The sequence below is a fragment of the Phocoena sinus genome, chromosome 9 (genome assembly GCF_008692025.1).
Source record: "Phocoena sinus isolate mPhoSin1 chromosome 9, mPhoSin1.pri, whole genome shotgun sequence".
NCBI lineage: Eukaryota > Metazoa > Chordata > Mammalia > Artiodactyla > Phocoenidae > Phocoena > Phocoena sinus.
This window is the reverse complement of record NC_045771.1, coordinates 5,625,982-5,650,116: the sequence shown is the minus strand read 5'-3', so window position 1 is coordinate 5,650,116 and position 24,135 is coordinate 5,625,982. Positions and strand designations below refer to the sequence as shown.

General features: G+C 49.4%; 1 protein-coding gene across 6 annotated transcripts in view; it reads right to left on the bottom strand.

Annotated features, from left to right (window-relative positions):
* Window positions 1–24,135, bottom strand: part of PRKAG2 (protein kinase AMP-activated non-catalytic subunit gamma 2) — a 280,396-nt gene that overhangs the window by 41,864 nt on the left and 214,397 nt on the right. For 3 of the 6 annotated variants that reach the window (XM_032642679.1, XM_032642677.1, XM_032642680.1), the window contains 2 exons: window positions 21,410–21,479; window positions 1,122–1,228 (listed from right to left, as the gene is read on the bottom strand). In XM_032642679.1, coding sequence (XP_032498570.1) covers window positions 1,122–1,228; window positions 21,410–21,479 — 177 coding nt within the window. Of the gene's footprint in view, window positions 1–1,121; window positions 1,229–3,313; window positions 3,319–21,409; window positions 21,480–24,135 lie in introns of those variants that run through there. The other 3 variants (XM_032642678.1, XM_032642681.1, XM_032642682.1) reach the window with 3 other exon arrangements.

The window sequence follows — 24,135 nt, the reverse complement described above, 5'->3', positions numbered from 1 at the left end:
AAATTGGAAAATAAAATTAAGAACTAAGCCATGTCTACATCCCTGAGAATCCTGTACGGCTGAGCCTGATGCGGGCAAAGCAGCTCCTAGAGCCCAGGCGGCCTCAAGGAAGAGCCACAGGGCGGGCCGCTGGGGCCGCCAGCAGGGCAGGCGGGGGAGGCCTGGGGAGAGGGCCCCGAGCGCTGGGACGAGCTGGCAGGGCCAGGGCACACATCCTCCAGGGCAGCCCTGGACGAGGCTGAAAGAGGCCGGGGTGAACTCGCACAGGCACCTTACCCGCTGGGGTCCCCGAGGGATCAGCGGAGGCTGCCCTCCCTGGCCTTTGCCCCTTCCCCTTCTCCCCCAGTCCCCCAGGGGCTCCCCTGGCAGGACGCCCTAATAAAGCGCCCACTGCCCATGAATTCCTGGCTCAGCATCTACCTTGGGGGAACCCAGGTGAAAACAATCCTGCTTGGTAAAGATTTACGTATAAATCTATACACCAAATGCACACACGTATACCTGTGTATGCACACATATTTTATTACACCGGATGTAATCTGGTCTTCGCATTGAATGTATTATTTGGGACTTTTCACGTCTGATTGTAAGTCATATTGGTATAAAACGAGTTATAATAAGCATAATTTTCATACCAAAATAATCAGGTTCAAATTTTCTGCTGAAAGAGATCAGTAGAGTTTTCTCTTAAGAGATTACCCACCTGAGTGATGCTTTCTTTTTAACCAGTATTATTTCAACTTCACCGTTCTACTAAATAGCTAAGGCCTTCAGGACGAGCCGAGGGAGGAGGTGCAGCCAGCGGTTAAGGGCTTGGGGCCGGCGCGCATCACACAGACCCGAGCGCCCATTCCAGGCCCCGTCACTCACCAGCTCTGTGGGCTGAGTTCTTAAAATGCTAGACTGTGAGCAGACTCTAGATAATGAGCTTCCTCATCCGTAAAACAGCACATTCCTCAGAAGGCTGCCACGACCACTGACAAGTCAGACAAAACCTCAGCACAGGACCTGACGCGCAGAAAGGACTGGATCCTGTCTGCGGGTCCTGCTGGGTTTAACTTACCCGACAAAGCAGGCGCCAAATAATACACCCCACATTCAGGGAAACTGGGCACACTCACTTGTAACGTGGTATCAAAGACCACAAGCTTGGAGCTGGTTGGAACGATGTCGTAACACTTGTGTGACCTCATGAATCGCATGTAAACACCGCTTTCTGAGTCTTCTGCTAAAAAGGAAAGGAAAAAAAGGCAAACATCAGTAACAATAAAGAACTTCCTCTATCAGATTAAGAGTATGCAGGGCTTCCCTGGTGGCGCAGTGGTTGAGAGTCCGCCTGCTGATGCCGGGGACGCAGGTTCGTGCCCCGGTCCGGGAGGGTCCCGTGTGCCGCGGAGCGGCTGGGCCCGTGAGCCGTGGCCGCTGAGCCTGCGCGTCCGGAGCCTGTGCTCCGCAATGGGAGAGGCCACGGCAGTGAGAGGCCCGCGTACCGCATAAAAAAATTAAAAAAAAAAAAAAAAAAGAGTATGCATGAAAAATCCACTGCTGACAGACTTAATGGAAAATAAGAAGTGTTTTCCCTGTAAGAGCGAGAAGCTCATGGTGCTCAACACTGCTGTCCTCACTAGTACAAGAAGGCAAGAAAAAAAAATGAAGCCTACGGATATAAAAGGAAAAAGCAAAACTGTCTTTATTGGCAGACTCTATGATTTTCTACATAGAAAAAAACACCAAAGAATCTATAAAAAAGTTCCCAGATCTAAAAAAAGAGTTTAGCGAGGTCAGAGAATGCAGTTAGTAAAAAACAACAACAAAAAAAACATGCCACTGTATTTCTGTATACTAGCAAGGAATAACTGGAAATTTAAAAAATCTGAAGGCATCATTTATATAAACATGAAATGGAAATAAGGATCTACACAAGGAGACAAGGAGCCCTGAAAACAGCAACGATGTGAACAAATGCACATAAAGGAGTCTTTATTATTTAAATTTCTGTAGAAGTTAATTGACAGTGGGCAAAACGAATGACAAGGTACTGTGACTCCAAAGCTGTGCCTGTAGCCGGACAATGGCCCACTGCCCACTGCCCGGGAGGACCTCACTCCTATCTCCTGGTTCACTCAAGGAATACATCTCCAAGAGACCTCTTTGACAATGCCGCTGAGCCCACACCACCAATCTGTTCACTTGGGGAAGATTTAGATTACCTGGGAAATATCCCAGAAGAAAAAAATTACTATATTGTACATACTAATTAGCAAGGTTAAGTGTTAAACAGTGTGACGCTAACCAAGTTCCTTGACTGTGGAAAGGACCCCTGTTATTCTACTTCCTACTGTGGTAAACAGGCGGTGTGCGCTGACTGGTTTGCCAATTTCATGATAAACTATGTGAACCACTCCCAAACCTCTATTTTCATTTCTGACCTCTCTTCAGGGTACTGTAACTCATAGTTCATAATCCCGTCACTTCATGTGCAGTTCCCTTCTCAGATATCTCCCCTTCTGCTGGTGGAATAAAGTCAGACAACTCAGGCCGGCGTTCACGAACCTCCGTGGTCTGGCTTCTCCGTGGCCTCATTTCCCTACTTCCTGTTCTCGGGTCCAGGCACACAGCTCCCTGCTAATAAGCTCCCTACCGTCCTTAATCTCATGTTCTGGCATTTGTTCCTTCTGCTGTAATTTAAACTCCCTTCTCCACTTTTTTCTCTTCCAATTTCAACCCAACCTCAAACGCCATCTTCTCCATAAAAGCAGTGAACATCTGAGCGCTCATTTCTGTGCTGTAACTCCAGGTACTACAGGAAATGACCTCATTTAATTGATGTCACGACCTTGAAGGGTGTGCCTCGATTTCTTCACTTCACGTATGAGCTGACTGAGCAACGGGCCTGAAATCAGCAAGTTAGGCAGTGACTGGAGTGGGATTTGAATCCGTGCCCACGACTCCAACCCTCTCCTCATGGAAACTCTGCCGCTTAGTCTCCCCATGAACGCACGGGCCCAACAGACACCTGTGAAGCTACTGTCTGCGGGGCACTGTCCCAGTGTCGAGACACGAGGGGACACAGCAGACACACCTCTGTCCTCCCAGCTCACCGGCTGGCAGAACGAGGGCACCGGGATGTGAGCCACGCGACAGGTGAGGTGCTGGATGGCTCAAGGTCACCAGGCAGGAGCCGACCCTGAGTCAGGAGGGTAAGGAGGGAAGTCTACAGCAACTTCTTCCCCTGAATACGCATGTTCTATCTGTACTTCTCATCAATCGGCACTTTATGTCTCATTCATGTGATCTGCACAGCTCCGATGACCTTCTTCTTCCTGGATGATAATTTCTTTGAATGGTCAGGATCTTACTCATTTACTATGCTTATTAATTTCGTCGACAGATACCGACTTACTGCATACGGTCTCAGTGTGGGTTCTCCCAAAGCTGACCCTGAGACCAGGGGAAGTGAGACGGAAGGAAAGAGTCAAAAAGGGAGCTCCAGGAAGCAGGTCACAGCTCTGTGCAGAGTGGCAGCTGCTGGGGACCCTGGAGAGGCCGCGCACGGACCTCAGAACTGCCTCCTAGTCAGGAGCACCCCGCCCTCTTTGGTGAGGGGTTACCCTGGGGCATGACCTCTGACATTCCTGCCCTGCGCCCCACAAGCCCAGCTGCCGGAGAACACCCTCGGTCGGAGCTGTTCAAATAGGAGAACTTGGATGCAGGCGAGGCGCCCACAGCCATCTGCTCCCTCCCAACAGCTTCCACGGTGCTGGAGGCTGGGGATCCCTGGGGACCCAACACACATGCCGCTGCCTCGCAGGTACTACAAACCAGTGCGGGAGAGACATCAACCGTCACTACACCGTCATGAGTGCTACCACAGGACAAGTCCGGGCTTATGAACAAGCTAAGTGGCAGTCGGTGAGTGGACGGATGGAATTTGAGTCAGCACGCTCCCGTTTTTCTCAAAACGTTTATCTCCCGGAAAACAGGAGTCTTGCACAGGAAAGAACTGGAATGCAGGACGTTCACACAACAGCCACACGCAAAGTCCCGGTCCTTCCCTGCCACCACTGCTCCCGCACTGCCAAGGATGACGACTACCAGGCTGCTAAACGAGTCGTTTCCTCGAAGCCTATTCAGAGGGGATCTGTGCAGACACAAGGCTCAAAGGACCAGTGCAGGCAAGCCCACGCATAACTAACATTTAACTTACAAAGTTTACAAAGTGCTGGTCAAATCCATTCTCCTAAAATGCAAATGAAGGACATCAAGGGGGAAACTATAATGAAATGTAACACTCCATCTCCCAGAACGGAACCCTTACAAGACAGTTTGTCTGTTAATTAAATCAAGAGTTTTCATAAAAGGAGTGCACATTTTATAGATGTTAACATCACAATATGAGTATCTGAAATAAAATCTTAAAATACTATGGAAAGAAATATTCCAACTTTTAGAATTTTTAAGACACTGTAAGCTTTGTGTTAAACATCCTAATTCGTCTGTTAATTTTTTAAAATATTTAAATAAACATTTTATTTTGAATAGCTTTAGATTTATAGAGAGAAGCTGTGAAGACACAGCAGTTCCTTATACACCCCATACCGGATTTCCCCTAAAGATAACATCTGACGTTCCTCCGGCACATCTGTCACAACCAACGAACCACCACTGACACATTACTAAGAAGTTCACACTTTAATAGGGTTGCCTTAGTTTTCCCCTAACATCCTTTTTCTGTTCCCGGACCCCATCCAGGACGGCACATTTAGTCGTCATGCTCCGTAGCCTGCCCTAGGCAGTGATGGCTTCTCAGACATTCCTTGTGTTTGATGACCTTGAGTACTTGACCTTGAGACCTTGACCAGGAGTACTGGTCAGGCATTCTGTAGAACGGCCCTCACTCCGGATTTGTACGATCTTTTCCTCATGATCTCAGTTTTGGGGTTTGTGTGTTTCAGCAGGAAGACCAGAAGGCGAAGTGCCTTCGCATCCCACTGTATCTAGGGCACCTGCTGTCAACACACCTCATCACCTGGGTCACCTGGCCCAGGTAGGATCTGTCGGGTCTTTCCCCTGCAGGGACTCTTCCCCCCTCTTCCCACACTGCAGTCTTGGCAGGGAAGTCACGGTCCACCTCCCTGAGGGCGAAGCATCTGCATAAATTCCCCTACACGTGAACCTTCAAGTTGCGAACTTTCAAAGAGGCGAATGTGCCTTCGCGTGTCCGATCACGTGAGTCAGTTCACGCGTCTGGCGTACGCCGTCATGAGCGCGCGTCTTCGACAGGCGGTTGTGCTCTAGCACGCTTTACTGTACAGTACTGTATAGACTACAGGAGTTCAGCATCTTTATTTCAAGCCCAGGGTGTCCAGAAGCAAGCGTAAAAGCAGTGGTGACGTAGCCGGTACCGCTAAGAAGTGCCAAGCGATAACGATGGAAACAAATGTGAAAAGAGAGAGGGGAGTGAGGCGGAAAGATGGTAGACATCGCCCATTCTTATAAAATGAGTCGTTCGACCATCGGCACGATTCTAAAGAACAAGGACGAGATCATGGAACACGTGAAGTCTGCTGTGCAGACAATAATATCGAAGAAGCGTGGAAAATTGGTGGAGGAGATGGAGAAACTTCCCAGTGTGCGGAGGCAGGACCAGCATCAGTGTTGAGTCCCACTCAGCTTAATGCTGATTCAAGAGAAAGCTAAAAGGCTTTATGAAGGCTTGAAGAAGAAACACGGCGAAGAATCAGAGGGCGCATCTTTTAATGCCAGCCACGGCTGGCTTCATCGGTTCAAGGCTGGAGCCAACTTCACAACGTAGAAGTAAGCGGCGAGGCAGCGAGTGCCGATACGGTAGCTGCCCGGGAATTTCCTGAAACGCTTCAATAAATTATTGATGAAGGCGCGTATTTACCTGAGCAGGTGCTTAATGTGGACGAGACAGGACTGTACTGGAAGAGGATGCCAGACCAAAGTTACCTCAGCAAGGAGGGAAAGCTGATGCCGGGCTACAGAGCAGCAAAGGACAGGCTAACTCTGTTGTTTGGTGGCAATGTTTCCGGTGATATGAAGCTGAAGGCTCTCTTAGTTTATCATTTAGAGAACCCAAGGGCCCTTAGAAACATAGCCAAGGGCTCTCTTCCTATTGTGTGGAAGAATAACCCCAAGGCCTGGGTTACACAGGCCATTTTCCAGGACTGGTTTTTCCACCACTTTATCCCGGAGGTAGAGAAATATTGCTTGGAGAAGAACGTCCCATTCCACATTCTTTTGTCGCTCTACAATGCTCCGGGCGACCCCCCATTCATGGATGACTTGCATCCCAACGTCAAAGTAGTGCACCTGCCACCGAATACTACGTTGCTCATCCAACCTATGGACCAGGGAGTTACAGCGACTTTCAAGAAATATTATTTACGTCACACTTTTCTTCAGGCAGTAAAGGCGACTGAGGAATCAGGAACAGCCCTGCGACAATCTCTGAGAGACTATAACAGCTACAGGCCATTAAAAAAAATTGACTTTGCTTGGCATGAGGTGACGGCCGTCACCGTGAATGGGGTTTGGAAGAACCTTTCCCCACAGTTTGTGCATGATTTTCGTGGATCTGAGACGGTGGATGAAGAGTCCAAAGAGGTCCTCAGCAACTTAGAGACCCTCGGTGAGAAGCTGGAGCTAGATCTGCAAGAGGACGACATCACTGAACTCCTTGCTGTGCAACACGAGGAGCCTACGAATGAAGACCTGATGGAACTGGAGACCCAGAAGAAGGACGAAGAGAGACAAGAGGAAGAAGTAACTGAAGAACCCAAGAGATTCACGATGCAGGCAATGGCAAAGGGGTTCTCTGCATTTGAGGAGGCGCTGCTAGTGTTGGAGGCACAGGACCTTCACGTACAACGAACGGTACACGAAGGCTGCAGCAGCCGATCAGCAACCCAGTGCCACCGTGTCATCTATGATAAGAAAAAGAGAGCTGCTACCCAGACACGGCTGGATCGTTTTTTCAACGGGGTAGATAGAACTGAATCCAGCAAGGAACCGGAACCTGGGCCATCAGCGTCAGGCGTGAGTGAAATGGCAGCTTGCCCTCCGTCTCCTGTTGCTGACGACCCTTCAGCTCTTCCGTCTCCCACCTCCTCTCCCTCCTCCAGTCGGTAACTCTTCTTGCCTGTCACTCGATGCCAGCCCCTGCCTGCCAGCTGTTGTCCTGTGCTACTGTACTTTCCACGGTACTGTCCTGTAAGATTAAAAGTGTTCTTTACTTTGTGTGTTTGTTTTTAATGTACTAATAGTGTGAAGAGTATTCTAAGCCTACTACGGTGCAGTGCTATACAGCCGATTGTGTTAGTTGGGCACCTGGGCTAACTCTGTTGGACTTACAGCAAATTTAGACTTACGAATGCACTCTTGGAACGGAACTCGTTTGTACGTAGGGAACTTCCTGTACTTGGAACACTTCTGTAGAGGAGAGTTGTCTGTCGGTCTGTCTATCTCAGTATGGACTCATGGTATCTATCCCATACTCTGAGTCACAATCCAACAACCATGTCAGGATCAGTGCTCCGGCCGGCAGGGTCCACCCCGATGACGGGGCTGTGTGGGACACGGCCCACGTTCTCCTGAGTCCGCTGGGGCTGTGACTCCCCGCCAGGCCCCCCAGGACTTCCCTGCCCACACCTGCAGCCCCCAAGCCAGCAGAGCGTGGAGGGCTGGGCCCTCTGTTCCCTCTGGAGCATCACCAGCCTCCAGGTGGTGAAATGTGCGCCCTCACCCACTAGCGGCTTACACCAGTGTGGTACGTCTGTTAGAATTATTCAATTGCCTTAGTTTCTCTCCCTCCAGGACAGCACCTCACATGCAGCCCTGTCTCCTTGGGCTCCTCTTGGCAGTGACAGCTCTTCAGACCTTGATTTGATGGTCTTGGTAGTTTTTTTTTTTTTTTTTTTTTTTTTTTTTTTGCGGTACGCGGGTCTCTCACTGTTGTGGCCTCTCCCGTTGCGGGGCACAGGCTCTGGACGCGCAGGCTCAGCGGCCATGGCTCACGGGCCCAGCCGCTCCGCGGCACGTGGGATCCTCCCGGACCGGGGCACGAACCCGTGTCCCCTGCATCGGCAGGCGGACTCCCAGCCACTGCGCCACCAGGGAAGCCCGGTCTCGGTAGTTTTGAGGAGTACCGGGCAGATACTTTGGAGGATGCCCTTCGACTGGAATTTGATGTTTTTTCTCACGATTAGCCTGGGGTTCTCAGTTTTGAGGTGGATCTGTAACACTATCTTTTTTTTAATGTAAAAAAAGCCTGACCAAGCAAAGCAAAATGACACTAAAATGTATTTTGGTTCATGATAAGCCTAGATTATTACTGATGCAATAACATCAATAACAGAAGCGTCAGCATTTAAAGTCAGGAGAATAAAGTAAAATACCATAAAAATGTCATTCCTGGGCTTCCCTGGTGGCTCAGTGGTTGAGAGTCCGCCTGCCGATGCAGGGGACGCGGGTTCGTGCCCCGGTCCGGGAAGATCCCACATGCCGCGGAGCGGCTGAGCCCGTGAGCCATGGCCGCTGAGCCTGAGTGTCCGGAGCCTGTGCTCTGCAACGGGAGAGGCCACAGCAGTGAGAGACCCGCGTACCGCAAAAAAAAAAAAAAAAAAAAAAGTCATCGCTTCTCTCCCTTTGGTAAAACTTGTTGATGAGAGCACCATTTGTACTATTTAATTATGATGAAGTCCAAACTGTACCTGAAGGAAGAAGCGCATTGAAACAGAAAATAAGAGTATCTGGAGTTAAACCAAAAAGGAAAAACACCCCCAAAAAACCAAAACCATTCAACATTAACAGGTTGTTTGGAATAAGTTATTAAAATTCCTGAGAAGGCAAGTTCAAGCTCTTGTTCAAAAGGTAACTGGGGCTCAGAAAGTATCGCCGTGTCCCACTGCTGGGTTATTTTATCCGTCCCCGGGGAGAAGTGTAACTGCAGAGTGTCACGCTGGCACCTGAGCCACTGGTCTACGAAAGCCACCCGCCGTGGAATGACGTTACGCTGTCCAGTCACACGCTAACCCAGCATCAGCCCGGAGCTCCTGAAGAGTGCTACTGGGAAGGGGAACGTATACGTTAAAGTGTCTACGCTGTGCAGGTCAACAGAACAACCTGGGAAACGCAACATCGCAGTTCACGTGCAAACAGCTGTGCGCTCTAACCGGGAAGGCATGGCCGAGTGTTCCTCTCCCTGCAAGCAGATCTGCTCACACACCACCCTTGACAAGTCCTCACCGCAGCACAGCACCTCACACGCCGCGGCCCCGAGGAGTTTCACAGCCTGGGAACCCGTGGACACTTCCTCTTCAAAGGCAGCTTCTGAACTCTGGGCCCATGTCCTCGTGCCTGCCTCTACTGGCCGCACGGCCCAGGTGGCCACTGGACTCCTACCTGCCTTTCTGTATGGGCTGAATGGTGGCCCCCACAAGACACGTCCACCTGGAACGTCAGAACGTGGCCTTATTTGGAACAAGGGTCTTTGGAGATGAGGTCACCCTGGATTATCAGGTTGGGCCCTAAATCCGATTACCAATGTCCTTACAGATGAGAGCGGACACAGACACAGGAGAAGGTCGGTGGAGGCAGAGATCAGAGTGCTGCTGCCACGAGCCACGGGACGCCTGGGAGCGCAAGCAACCACCAGGAGCCGGGACAGAGGCCTCGGACAGATTCTGCCTGGAGCCTCCAGACGGCACCAGCCCCGCGGACCCCCCGAGCTCGGGCGTCTGGCCTCCCGAGTGTGGGAGAATAAAGTTCCGTTGTTCCAAGCCACGGCATTTGTGGCCCTTTGTCATGGCGGCCTCAGGAGCCTCCTCCGCCTTCCAAGTTCAGTTCACAGGCCCCCTGCACCTTCCCTAAAGGCCCTCGAGGCACCAGCACCCCTCCACTGCGAACACCCCCGCTAGCGCTTTGTGAGCGACGCCCTTTCGGAGCCCTGATGTGCCTTGTGCCAAAGCTATAGATCTGCTTTAGACGGCGGCTTCTGAGGCAGCAGACGGGTCCCCAGCAACTTCCTCACGGGTGTCAGGACAAGCTCATGCCTGCTATATTGTATGTCACTGAAAGACACATCCATGAAAGGCAGGGGCCACGGTAATGATTCGATCCCCATCTTAGAGAGCTGAGAGTGCGAGGATGAGAGGCGTTCTAAAACAAAATTTACACATTGCCCAAATGTCACTAAAAACACCCCAACCAAAAAAAACTAACTCCTTACTTCCAATCCTGTAATTTTAACTTAACGTAAGACACTTCATTGTAATTCCACAAAGAAAAAGGTTATCAATAGGTTAGTTATTTTAAAATTTGTCTTTTATGCTTTATTCTATGCTTAGAAACATAAGTTTACTATATTCATATAGTATCTTTTCTTTTTAGAAAACCATTTAAAATAGTTAAGCAAGAAATAAGCGAAAAGGGGAATATGGAAGTTAAAAGCATATGGAAAAGATTAAACTCTCATATACATCCGTTTTCTTAAAGTGCTTACAAACATGAATATTAACAAAGTCAAAGCTTAAAGATAGTTGTACAGGACTTACAAGGTAGCAGAATAAATGAAGTGCATTAGATTTTTTTTCCTTTCCATGCTTTTTGCATTTGGTTCTGTGTGTGCTGGGGGCAAAAGTGTCCACTGAAGAGGGAGATGCATATGCTCTGCTAGATAAGGGGGCAAAGAGTTACTAAGAAAGAAGGAAAAGCGTAGGTAAGTAAAGGCACAAAGCTTCCCCGATTAGATAATAGCTCAAAGTTAGCTGCAATAAACGCCTAAGGAATGTCACAGACCCGACAAGGCTGTGACCTTGAGATGACAGGGAGCCCCATCCATTTGAAAATGGCGTTGGGTTTACTTCTGTGAACCACAGACAGCGTGGCCTCTTCTTCAGGAAACAGAACCCAATTACGGTACTAGGCCGACGCAACAGAGAGGACCAAGGTTAACTCACAGGGATCCAGCCCCCAGCGCCAGCAGGCCAGCGGGGTAAGGAACACCTCGATGACGGTGATGCCAGGAACGACACGCGGCCACCCCAGCCCACTTCTTTTTTTCAAATGTTTTCTTTTTTTTCCTGTGGTAGAAGTCACATCATGTAAAACACACTACTGTGACCCTGTGTAACAGCACCGTTCAGCGGCACTAGGTACAGTCAGGTTGTTGTGTGACTCGCCCCATCGTCCACCTCCCGGATTTCTCACCTTCCTGAACTGAAACTCTGTCCCCGTGAAACACTAACTCCCCACGCCCCCGCCCCCCCCCCCCCCCCCCCCCACCCCCGGCCCCTGACATAGACCAATGTACTTTCTGACTCTATGATGTGACTCTTCTAGGTACCTCGTATGAGTGGAATCAAACAGTACGTGTCTGCACCTAATGCTTATTGGAAGGCATTTCCAAGGTTAACTTAATACATGCCCTGTGAACAGGCTGTACCTTCTTTTCTGCCCCCGTGCTGTACAGCAGGCCCTCACCAGCCATCTACCTCATACACAGCAGTGTACGGATGTCAGTCCCCACTTCTGTCAAACACGCTTTCAGCAATTTAAAGGAGTTTCCTTCTCCCTCTAGCTTAATAAGGATTTTGTAAAAGGAACATATGTTGCATTTTATCAGTTGCTAGTTCAGTATCTACTTAGATGACCAGAGGTTTCTCTCCTTTAATCTGCTGACATTAACTCCTCGGTGGACTTCTGAACAAACTGCAGCCCTGCATTTCCAGGACAAAACCTTGTTTGGTCACACGAGACTGCGTGGCTCATCCTGCTGACGTTTTTGTAGAAGTCCTGCCCGTATGTTAAATGCCAGGTTAATCATTTGTCTTCTTCTTTGTGCGCTATCCTCTGCTTCCGATGTCAGGATCGAGCGAGCTTCACAGAAGGAGCTGGGAAGCCGCCATCTTTCCCTAAGCCCTAAAGTAATTCAGATGACCTAGGCCTTAACTGCTTCTTGAAGGTTTTACAGAATTTACCCATCAACAGGCTGAATACCAGGCCTCTAATGCAGGGGCAGAGGAAGGGCGAGGACCTTTCATTACTTAAAAAAACCCCAAAACCTTTATTGAGATAATTCACATCCATACAGTTCACCCATTTAAAGCGTACAATTCAATTAATTACTTTTTAATTTCTTCTGTGGTGATTGATGAAAGGGATAGTTAACCAAGAAAATACGAACTTGTAAAATTTACTCAAAAGTGATTGAAAAGATTTTTAAATATATTGATATAGTTATTTTCTAAATCTCTGCATTTATAATTAAGAAGCCCCTCTTATTTCTAATACTTGGCGTTTTTGCTCATTTTTTTCCTTGAACGGACTTGACACAGGTTTATCCACTTAACTGGTCTTTTCCAAGAATTAAGCTTGTGCTCTCGTTGAGCAAGGCTACTTTTTGATTTGCTGTCATTTCAGTAGCATTTTCGGGGGATGGGAGAGAAATGAACGCATTCAGCAAACCATGTTGACTCACAACGTGGCAGCCCAGCTCGGTGCATCAGGCAGGGGCACTGAAGACTGGCTTGTCACCATGTCCCCACCAGCGTGCTGCAGTTTTGACATTTGGACACCATGCAGTTCGGACGCATCCTGACTCATTGCAGTTACCAGCGCTTAAACAGATGTCCGTAACTGCACGCACATCTTTGGGGTTCAGCAATACAACGGGTCTTTCTGCTGTGGGGCCCTGGCTGTTCTTACAACATGGGTAAGTGCTGTTCAAATCAAAATACGAAAAATGATCTGCAGAGTAAGGCACTAACAATATACAATTCCCTGAGAAGCTCACAGGCCTGGGTCCTTTCCTCAGGTACATCAGGGAGCAGGCCAGCCTTCTCCAGCGGGGACTCTAGGACTTTGAGGCTCCAGGGGGAGCGAGTGCAGGAGACAGAACAGGGCAGATCTAGACCAAACCTGTATGAGAACTGTCATCACCTTCTGTGTGACGCTGAGCAAATTCCTGCATCCCCTTGGCCTGAATCTCTTCCTTCGTAAAATGGGGATAACACCATCTTTCTTGCAGAGTGATTCTGAGGAATGGGGATAAATAAACTCAAACGTTCAATCACCAATGCTGTCCACTGGGTGGTAGGGACGACATTCACACGGAGAAAAGTCCGACGGTGCAGACACTGAAGCCATCGCCAGCCAGATGGCTGTCGCCGGATGATGCACTAATGGTGGCTTGATTTTGAAATTTATGTGCAGTTGCCTTTTTGGTCCTTTCTAGGGTCATCATCATAGTTACACTTGTAGAGACTGCGCTACACAGCAGGTACTCAAGTGACTGTTACATTCAGGTTACTTAAGGCACGTATAATCCTATTAGCTAGGAGCTATTATTGTTTCCTACTCACACCTGAAGAAACTGAAGCTTGAAATAACTTGCCTAAGGTCTCACAGCTATTAAGTAGAAGAAATGGGACTCCAATCTGGGTCTGACTCATGCTCTTAATTACACGACACTAATTACATATGCAGCTTAAGGGGGGGACCTGCCACACGTGTAAGCATCAAAGCTACAGGAGTCACTGTGAAAAGAGCCCAACAAAGGTAAAAATGCACACGTGAGAACGTGGACGCGGGTATTCTTGAGGAGGTCTTAATGAAACAACTACGCGTCCCATAGTGTGTGGTCTATAAAATAACAATTTACTGGTAGCAACTTACTGTTAGAAACAAATGATCGAAGTACGACCTAAGATAAAATAAATCAGGTTATTAACAAAGTTCAGAAACCTCAATGATGTGACATAAACTCAGATACATAGGAAATAGCTCAAAGTGGGACAGAAGCGACAAATTAAAAGATTTAAAAGTGACTCAAATTTGACCAAAAGGTTCCCAAATTAGCTTCCTCCCCCAAATGACTCTCCTTTTAGTATCCGAGTTAAGCCGGACTTCATTCCCCCTAATATCAGTGCAAGTGCGATCACAGCCGCAAAAGAAAGATCTAAAAGACTTTCTCCTCAGGCACCAGGTTACGCAAGCAAGTCGTCACGTTTCTAACCGCCGTCACTGCCTCTGAGTTGTTCAGCCGCGGGACACAGTCTATCTTGACCTCATGCTTAGGAGGAGAAGCCTCGGTGCATCTGGGAGGCATATGCGGGTCATCTTACGGCTACCTTGTCACTGCTCTTTGATTAGCACGCGTAAACTTGGCAAGTGGGTTTCCTCTCATTGCCTTAAGTAGAAATGCCTTATTTCTTTATAAGAAACAACATTAACCACTGAAGTACACTGAGCCCACGTGCCAGAGTAAAAGGGAAAGCTCCAAAAACTACGTGTGTTCACGTATGTGACAAACATTTACTGCAACGAGGTCTCGGTCATCATATCCTTGAGACCTGGCAAACAGTTACGTTTTCAGTCCCCATGCTCACAGAGCTTCCACAATGGCAGAGAAACATGAATAAATGCCTTTCACCTTAACAGCCCCATCAACCATGAGGGATCATGAGGTAATATGTGAAGGCCTGTCTGGGGCTTCCAGAAAGTCAGTTTTCCCGAGGAAGTGACATGTAGGCTGAGACCTGAAGAAAACTAGCAGGTGGCCAAGAGGACAGGGAAGAACAATCCAGGGAGAGGGAACAGCCTGTGCAAAGTCCAGCAGGCACGGAGGAACAAGGCCAGGAGGAGGGAGGTGCGCGGTGAGGTGGGCAGATGGAAGAGGGAGGTAGGTCTGGGCTCCAGCCTAAAGGCGAAGGAAAGTCAGAGGCTTTTAAGCCCGGAAGTGACACGATCAGATACATGTTTTTAAAAATAACTCTAATTGCAGCATGTAAAGTTGATTGGACGGGGCGAGAGTAGATGCTGGAGAGACTAGGCTGTTTAATAGTCAATAGAAAGGTGACGATGGCGGAGACAGGTAGGTATTCAGGAGCTGAAAGCGAGAGGACCGACCGCTTGGGTGTGGGAGAGTGAGAGAGCCACAGCTCAACGTCATTCTTGTTAAAAAACAAAACAAGAAAACAGGTGAACATGGTAGCACTTACTGAATTAGGTTGGGGGGGAAAAAAGAGGTGCGAGGGAGAAGGAGGGGGACAGACCAGAGAGACGGTGCGATGACTCAGGCAGAGACATCCAATAGGCAACCAAATACTCAGAAGGGAGATCCGGCTGCAGATATCTCTTTGGGCATCATCAGTTATTAAAGCATCGTGGTAATTAAACACTGGGCAACAGGCAGGTGGTAACTGAAGCCATGGAAGTGAGGGAGATTGCCTGGGGGAGGGCCCAGGAGGAGAAGACAAGTGGCTTGGGGAAGAGCCAGGAGCAAGCCCCATAGCTAATGTTCAAACGCACGGCTTGTGAATTAGCCCTCACTCCACCTGCTACCGCAAAGCAAAACAAAACAAAACGGAAAGGAAAAAGGGTAAGAGCCATCAAGGAAACAACGAGCGGGCAGGTTTGAGGAGTGCACCAGGAGTGCTCCGTGGGAGAAGGGAGCAGAGGTCATCCCTGGTGACGCCTACGAAGAGTGCAAAATGGGAAGACGATTAAGTGTCCACTGGAGTTTGCAAACTGGAGCCGCGAGGGACCAACTCAGGGAATCTGGGTGGAGTGGTGGGCATGCGCTGAAGAGGGATGGGAAGCGAGGAAATGCAAAGAGGGTTTCCAGATAAGGGATCATTCCATGTCACGAAGACCGGCTCAGGGCCTGGGCTGCAAGTCTAAAGCCTGTGTCTGAAACCTGGCGACCCCACCTTCCCAGATATGTCCTCCCCCGCCCCACCCCCTCCCCGTGGTCACTTATTTAACCCCTCTTAATCTCCTCCTCTATAAACAGAGAAGATAAAAATATCTACCCCTTAAGAGTTGTTTTGAGGATTAGATGAGATAAATGTAAGGGATTTATAGCAGTGCCTCAATATACGTAACATACACCGGTTACTATAAGCATAGAAAAAGGACAAAAATTCTTCCAGTTTCTTCAAATAAATTCCAAATGCTTTGTGGTGGCAAAATGTCCCCACTTTAAAATTCACAGGTAAAATGTAACGTCACAGGGGTCCCGGCATAACAACTTTGCAAGGGCTCTGCCCACCCCACGCAGAGCTGTAGGGTGGAAACACCCCAGCCACGGAGCAGACAGTCTGACCCGCTGGCCTGGACTCCTGCCAGCCGCCTGCTGGGGCTGCTGAGGGCTCACCACTGAGCAGGCAGAACCAGTCCTGAGCGGGAAGGTCGTGGAGGTCCCTTCATCATCGTGGACGTGACTCAGCGCGGCCCTGCCTCCCGATGACCTGAGAAGCCCGGTGGCAGGTCCCACTTACGGATCCTCAAACCCTGCCGCGCACTCCCCTCTTGGTTAAAACAGTCAGGGGTCTTAACGTTTCAGATGACAAAACCGCCGCAGCCTATAAAACAACTACTCTATCTTATCAAATCTAAGATACCATCAAATGTGAAGCCTGACTTTAAAATGTCTGTTGAAAACAGGCAAGCTTTCAAACACAGGGTCAGCGGAGCAGAAAACGTTTAACTGTAAACATTTCATAAAGCTGTAACTATGTTTATAAACAAGAAACAATAAACCTCTTCTCTAAGGTAAGTATGCAAGCTCAGCAGGGAAGGAAAGAGTCTGGAAGATAGATTATCAGAGCCTTCTAATACTACGACGAGATGAGCGGCCAGCAACCAAGCTGCGATCACAAACCTTGTCACCACCAGAGGTCAGTACCCCTCACAGGACAGTCAGTAAGCCAAGTGGACCCAGCTGAGCCTCACTTATCAAAGCTAAGTGATAAGGGGACACTTTAAAAGGTTCCACAAATTCACAGGAAGACATTCTCCCTTAAGTAAGTTAGGGCAGTGTTTCTCAAATTTGTTTTCATTATCCAACCCCACCCCGAGTCTTTCTATACATTCCCCCCTCAACTGTCCTACCCCCATGAAACTTTAATACCACAGATACATTGTATATCCATTCGGGGGCCCTTTGGAGAGCCAGAAACCACTGTAATAGCTAAGATTTTTTGTCCCCCAACAAGAACCAATCTTTGCTCACTTCAGGGCAATATCCTTCAGCTGAGAAGGAACAAGTTACAGTGAATGCACGTTTTTGGTTTATTGTAGAGTGGTTGCTGGTCGCTTTAGGTCATATTTTCAAGCTGGAAGGAAAAGTACAAGTTCACCAATGCGGGGCTTTGGTCTACCGAGAAAACCCACAACGACAACAAAACAAGCAAGCAACGCCCCAAGAGACAAGGATTATTCAAGAATACAACTACTTCATTACAGAACTGGGCCTACGATTCCAAGATCCTTGACTGAAAAATAATGCTTTCCCCTCGCTTGTACTTCTACCCCCACTTCTTCCCTCTTCTTGATCGTGCAGACTAGCTTGACCAATCTTGCTAGGAAAATAAGTTTGGAGGCAAGTTCTGAAAGGCTTATCCTTTGGGAAATGCCTTGCAGGTGAGGAAGGAACAGCGTGGACAGAAAGGACCGCCTGGACTGAAGGAAGCAGGCAGGTGGTGAGGGGAGAGGGGACAGGTGACTGGGAAGAAGCGACCTGCTGAAAGCCCGAAGAAACCGGAGAGTCTGCGACAGCTGGAATGACAAGAAGGCGACGATAACACAGGTGGTTCCCAGGGGCCGTAAAGTTCTTGAGGTAGTGCCAGAATTACAGAGTTATTAATCATGAATAAGTTTCTGAATACTCATCGACTTGAGAAGGCACTCACTGGCTGCGTTTAGGTGCTTACGAAGGTGCTGGGCCCTGTGGTTAAGTAAGTTCAAGACGGTTAATCTTGATAAAAACAAACAGGTGTGGCTGATACAATTAAACACTTGAAACGCAAACACACAAAGTGACTGCTATGGGCTGGCACTGCTCGCATCACTTTGCAGATGCCGAATCATTTCATCCTCCCATCGTTCCCATAAAGGAAACATAAACACTGAATGTAGTCACTGAGATACCAAAACACCGCTGAGCACCGACGACGACGACGTGCCACCGTGCCACCGTATCACCTGCCGGGAAGAGAAAGATGGATTATGGAGAAGTACAGAAGGGCTTTAGGGAGCGGCCTCGGAGAGGGTGAGACTTGGGCTGAGCCGTGATGTTGGAAGGTTGGCGGGTGGAAAAAGGGAGCAAGAGAAGGTCTTACCCTCCACCCTCCAAAGGATGTAAACCCTCAGGGCACCGAGACCACGAAGGGTCACAGAACAGGGGTCTGGCTAACTCTGCCTGTGGGCCAAACCTGGCCTCCTTCTGTAAATACAGTTTGACTGGAACGCAGCCCTGCCACTTGGACCGCGTTGCTGCTTTGCTGCTGCACGGGCAGGCTGAGCAGTCTTGACAGGGACGGAGACCGAGACCATCTGGCCCTGTACAGAAAAAGTTTGCCCGTGCCTGTTCTAGAGCCTCGTTATCCAGCGCAGGGTCAGTGAAGCAGCAGCAGCAGCAGCACTTGGGAGCTGAGCAGAAATGCAGACTCCCAGGTTCCACCCCAGACCCACAGAACTAGACTCTGCCTTTTAAAAAGCTCCCTGGCAGGGCTTATGCACAGAAAGCTCTCTGATCATTGGTGTGTACGGCCGGGATGAGGCGGTGAGGCTGCAGATGAAGAGAAGTCTGCATGTATTCTATACACAGACCCAGGAAAGTGGTAAAGATTTTCCCGTAAAGGAGTGGTGCTGTCAGTTCACGCTCTGGAAAGGTCCCTCTGTCAGGGAGCGATGGTAGGAAGAAGTGGGTGGGCACTTGGTGTCAGAACCCAGGCAAAAGAGGACCTGGACAACACATGGGAGACAGAGGCACAATTTCTTCTTTCTTCCCAGAAGCAAATAAACGTTTTAAGAGATCACGCCAGCTTCACTAATGCCTTTCTAACGAACAGAGTATCTGTTAGAATTTATTAGGAAATAGGAAAAGGCTTGGTAACAAAAATATTAGCAGTCACGTGTTTCCATGTATACCAAATACATCGCCATCTAAGGAAAGCATCCAGATCGCAATGCACAAATGATGACACCAAGTGAATTAGAAGGAAGCTGGAAGATTAAATGAGGACCTATTCAACAGCTAGGTATCAATATTATGTAGGCTGCTAACACATCAGCTCACAGGGTACTATTTAAAGGTGTCATGTCCTACTGTTAGGACTTATTGTTCCCCCGAATAAATGTAAGATTCTGCTTGATATTCAGTTTTTCCGTATTTTGGATGAATAAGCAATTATCTAAAGTTCAAAAGGAACAAAGCAGCACTTTAGACAACCACGCCAACACTACCCCTCCAGGCTTGGCTAACAGCTTCCAAGCAACTGCTTTTTAACATTGTGCCTCCTGAAGAATCTAGAAAAATTTGACAGGGTTATTTGTGTGATTCAGTATGCTTTAGAGTAATGTCAGCAATATCGATAAAAACAGATGGGTGAAAATGGGAAATTCCTTGTCTTAGATGCTTAGGTTTAGTATTTTATATTCATTCCCTGGGCAGAAACAATGCCAAAGAAATAAGGCATAGAGATATTTCTCAAATATCTTCTTTGAGAAATGCAACATAATTGAATTAATAAATCTCAAGGAAGGAAAAAAACTCCATCAAACCTGTACTGAGAAAAATTCTCTATGGATGATTCATTAATAAAAAGCTTAAAAAGTCCATGAGTTCAGTACAATGGTAGATGGCACTTAAACAGTAACAGTAACTAACATGTACTAAGTGCTTACTGTGGATTTACATTGTACTAAATACCATTACATGGATTATCTCATTTAATCCTCAACCCCCCCCATATTAGCTCCACATTATGAATGGGAAAACTAAGGCACAGGGAGGTTAAGTAACTTGTCCAAGGTCACACAGCTTAATAAGAAGTTAAGATACGGTCTGAAGCTGGGCCTATGCTCTAAACCGTAACTATGGCACCTCTCCAATAGCATCTGCTCTCGACTTTCCTTTGCCCCCATGTGAATCTGCAAAATGGTTAAATGCAATTAATTGTTGAGTCTCACTGTTACTGAAATCAGGGACAAAGAAAACTCTATGATTTAGATATTCAGAGTCTTAACGAAGGGGGGCACACCATACTGCCCTGTGGACAGTGCCCCAAGTTTGACCTGCAATATAATAAAATCACGGAATAATGAGGTGGATTCGATTGACCACATTGGATTATTTTTCAGTAGGACAGTAGGACAGAGTGCAAGTTAAGCCCTAGTAAAATTCTGAAATGTATCATGTAACTGCTTGTTAATAATAAATATGGCGGCAGACTTTTAATGATAATTACTATGAACACGTTATCTTCTGGCTAACATGTCTGTGAAATGCGGGAACTCTAAAACATAAAATAAACGTAGGCACTGGCCTGATACTGTCGGCTTAAAGTCCTCACAGTGGTTGTGCATGCTTATTTAAGTAACTGTCTGACTGTAAATAAACAGAAGTATTAAAGTAAAGTTGGCAGAGGGCACAGCATCCACATGGCACACGCTTTGTTCCAGGAGCTTTAGTCCATCAATACTCTTGGAAAAAAGAGAACTCACTAAACGGATAACGGAAAAACACAAGATAGTGTGGAGGTCTTTTAAATTCCTCAAATTGTCAAGCATCTTATACAAAGTTCTCTTTAGACTTTGAACTCATCATATCTCATTTTAAATACTAATTCTGCCAAAGAACAAGCTCATCCCCTTCAAATTTTAACAGTTTCCAAATAAGATCCAGATAAAAGCTCATCACGGTCCACGTTAAATATTCATTTTGCCAAAGAACAAACTCATCCCCCCACATTTCAACAGCTTCAAAATAAGACCCAGGTAAGAAGAAGAAAACGGGGCAGGAAAAGGAAAAATACCGAGTGAGCGAAGAGAAGACAGGAACGATGGAATGACAGGATCACCTGAACTCAAAACCAATTCGCTAAGCCGCCACCGCTTTTCCTATTGAACTTTCCCTATCAAGACAAGAAGACACACCCTGCTGGTGGTATTTTCACAAGTACAGATAAGGGAACCACTGTGTGTTATTTAAAGGTACGAACCATAGGCTTAATCTGGGGGTTACCCCTACATATATGGTGGCATTACAAACAATTACTACTGCACGTCACCTTGCTCTCATTCCAGTTCGGCTTGTAAGGACAAAAGGACCGACCATCCGTGTGGATGGCCGGGTTGCGGGCTCCCCTTAGAACCCAGCGAGATTTCGCCACCGAAAGGCACCCGCGGCCACTGCAGACACGCTCTGCTGGCTCCGCGTCTCCACCGCCAGCCCCCGCAGGGCGCGCCGCCCGAAGCCGGACGGGCGGTGGGCGGCTGGGTCCCGCGGCCTCCGAGGCGTGAACCCCGTCTGTCCCCGCGCCCCGGCCCCTCCGGGCCCCCGGCGTAGACACGGAAGCGCGTTCCAGCGGGGGGCACTCACCTTCTTCTTCCAACTCGAATTTCTCCAGCATGCCGGCTTCCGCGGGTCCCGGGGCCGCCGCCAGCGCCGCCTGAGGAGGAGCAGGACAGGGATCAGCATGCGCTCGGCCGCGCTCGTCCCCGGCCGCGCGGGCGGGGGCGCGGGGACGCGGGGGGGGTGGCGCGCGGGGGCGGAGGGCGGGGGTGCCGGGGATACAGGGGCGCGGCGGAGGCCGCGGGGGGCCGGAGGGCCGGGGAGCGGCGGTGGTGCGAACGCGGGGGGGCGGGGCCGAGCGGCCAGGGGGCGGGTGCAGGCCGGCGAGCGGTTGGGGGCGCGGGGGCGGGACGAGGGGGACTGGGGGGAGGCGCAGGGAGGCGGGCGGGGAGCGTGTGGGGGGTGGTGGGGGGGGTGGGGGCGGGGGCACGGAGGCGGTCTCTGCGGCTCCGCGGAGCGCTCCGGCCTAGCTCCGCGCCGGGTCGCTGGGAGGAGGGGCCTCCCGGGCGGCTGGCGGGGCGGGGGGGCGGCGCGGCGCGGCCCGGCCCGGCCCGCCCGCGCTGCACAGAACGGGCGGCGCGGCCCAGCCTCCGGCCCACCCCCGCCCCAGGCCGCAGGTGGCGCGGGCCGCGGCCTAACCTGCCGCCCCTCCCCGAGTGGAACGGCCCGCTCCCGGCCTCCCCCTGGCGCCTCGCGCGTTGGTATGGACCGGCGAGATGGAACCGTGGGACTAGGACCCCGAGGAGCCAGGGGCTGGCTCGCTCGAGGGCGGCCGGGGCGCCCCTCTGGCCGCATCCCTCCTTCCTGCCAGGGCCGCCGACCGGCCATTAGCAGAGGCCCGTTTTCTCATCCTTGCCTCGTCCTCCCATCCCACCGCTCACATCCACTCACCTTCCCCCGCCACCCACGGCAGCGCGTCCCTGCAGGTTTAACCTGCGCAGGTGTGGTCTCGGCCAGCCCGGGGGTGGGGCACGAGGGGAGCGCTGCCAGGTGGGGGTGGGGTGGGCGGAGCGACGTGCCAGGGAGAGGGGAATGGAGGCTGCAGGACCCCAGGGGGAGATGACCCCGAAGGCGGGGGTCGGGGTGGAGGGGAGTGGGTGAGGGAGTGATTGCTTGCTTTTCTTTATAAAGTTTAGACTAAATTGCCCATCCCTTTCCCCTAATAAAAATTTTGTTCTGTGGAATATACGTACTGTAGATGCACTGTGTCGCTATCAGTTTTACCCAGCCATGGAACTCTTTAACGTGCTTCCTCTCTTCATAGCCCATTCTCTTCTTTGGGGAGCCACTGCCAAAAGCACATACAAATCTAAATCTGGCCCTGGCCACTCCTGTCACCCTGGATCTGGGTATCTGAGACTCTCCAATCGCCAACTCAGGTTGGCAGGCAGCGAGGCTGGCAGCCGAGAGCTTCCTGGAAGAGCAGGGTAACCAGAGAGGGGACAGGCACCCCATTCCGTGAGGCTCTCCTGTGTTACAGGCAATGACTGCCCCAGGTGCAGGGGGCCCTTAGCTCACTGCAGAGTGCAAGGGCCCTGATAAAGAGATTAGCTCCCCAGCGCTGATTAAGGCTGTGAAGTCCCGCCCCCACCAAAGGAACTTGGTTCTGTCACTCTTGCAAGCCTAGCCTGGAGGAGGAAGTACTTAAATTTCCTTTATGCTTTCTTTCTGCTCTGTCATCTCAGTTGGGCCAATACCCAAGTCTTTTTTTTTAGTCACGCCATGTGGCATGAGGGATCTTAGTTCCCCAGCCAGGGGTCACACCCATGCCCCCTACATTGGGAGCATGGAGTCTTAACCAATGGGTCACCAGGGAAGTCCTGCCAATCCCTAAGTCTTAATCTTTGCCTTAAAAAATGTGGGGGGAGGAAAAGAAGACAGAACTAATTTTGTAAGACATGGTGGTAAAAATGCTCAGCTGTGTCATGCTTAACAGCAAAAGACTGAATGCTTTCTCTCTTAAGTTCAGGAACAAGGCAAGGATGTGTGCTTTCACACTGTTCTTAATCAACACAGTACTAGAAGTTCTAGCCACTGCAACAAGGGAAGAAAAAAAATTTAAAGGCATACATATTGCAAAGGAAGAAATAAAACCATCCCTATTTGCAGATGACATGGTTGTCTTCATAGAAAGTCCCAAGGAATCTACTAGATAAACAAACAAACAAATCCCAAAACACCAAAACTAGGACTAATTAGTGCAGCCAAGGTTACAGGATACAAGATCAACACACAAAAGTCAACCACATTTGTGCTAACAATGAACATGTGGAAACTGATATTAAAAACAATATTATTTATGATGACCACAAAGAAAATTAAATACTTAGGTATTCACTTAAGAGAACATGTACAGGGCTTCCCTGGTGGCACAGTGGTTAAGAATCCACCTGCCAATGCAGGGGACACGGGTTCGAGCCCTGGTCCGGGAAGATCCCACATGCTGCGGAGCAACTAAGCCCGTGCGCCACAACTACTGAGCGCCTGTGCTCTAGAGCCCACGAGCCACAACTACTGAGCCCATGTACCTCAACTGCTGAGGCCCGTGGGCCTGGAGCCTGTGCTCCGCAACAGGAGAAGCCACCGCAATGAGAAGCCCGGGCACCGCAGCGAAGAGTAGCCCCTGCTCACCGCAACTAGAGAAAGCCTGCGTGCAGCAACAAAGACCCAACGCAGCCAAAAATAAATAAATAAAATAAAAACTCAACAGGAGAAAAAGAAAACAATCCAATCAGAACATGGGCAAAAGATAT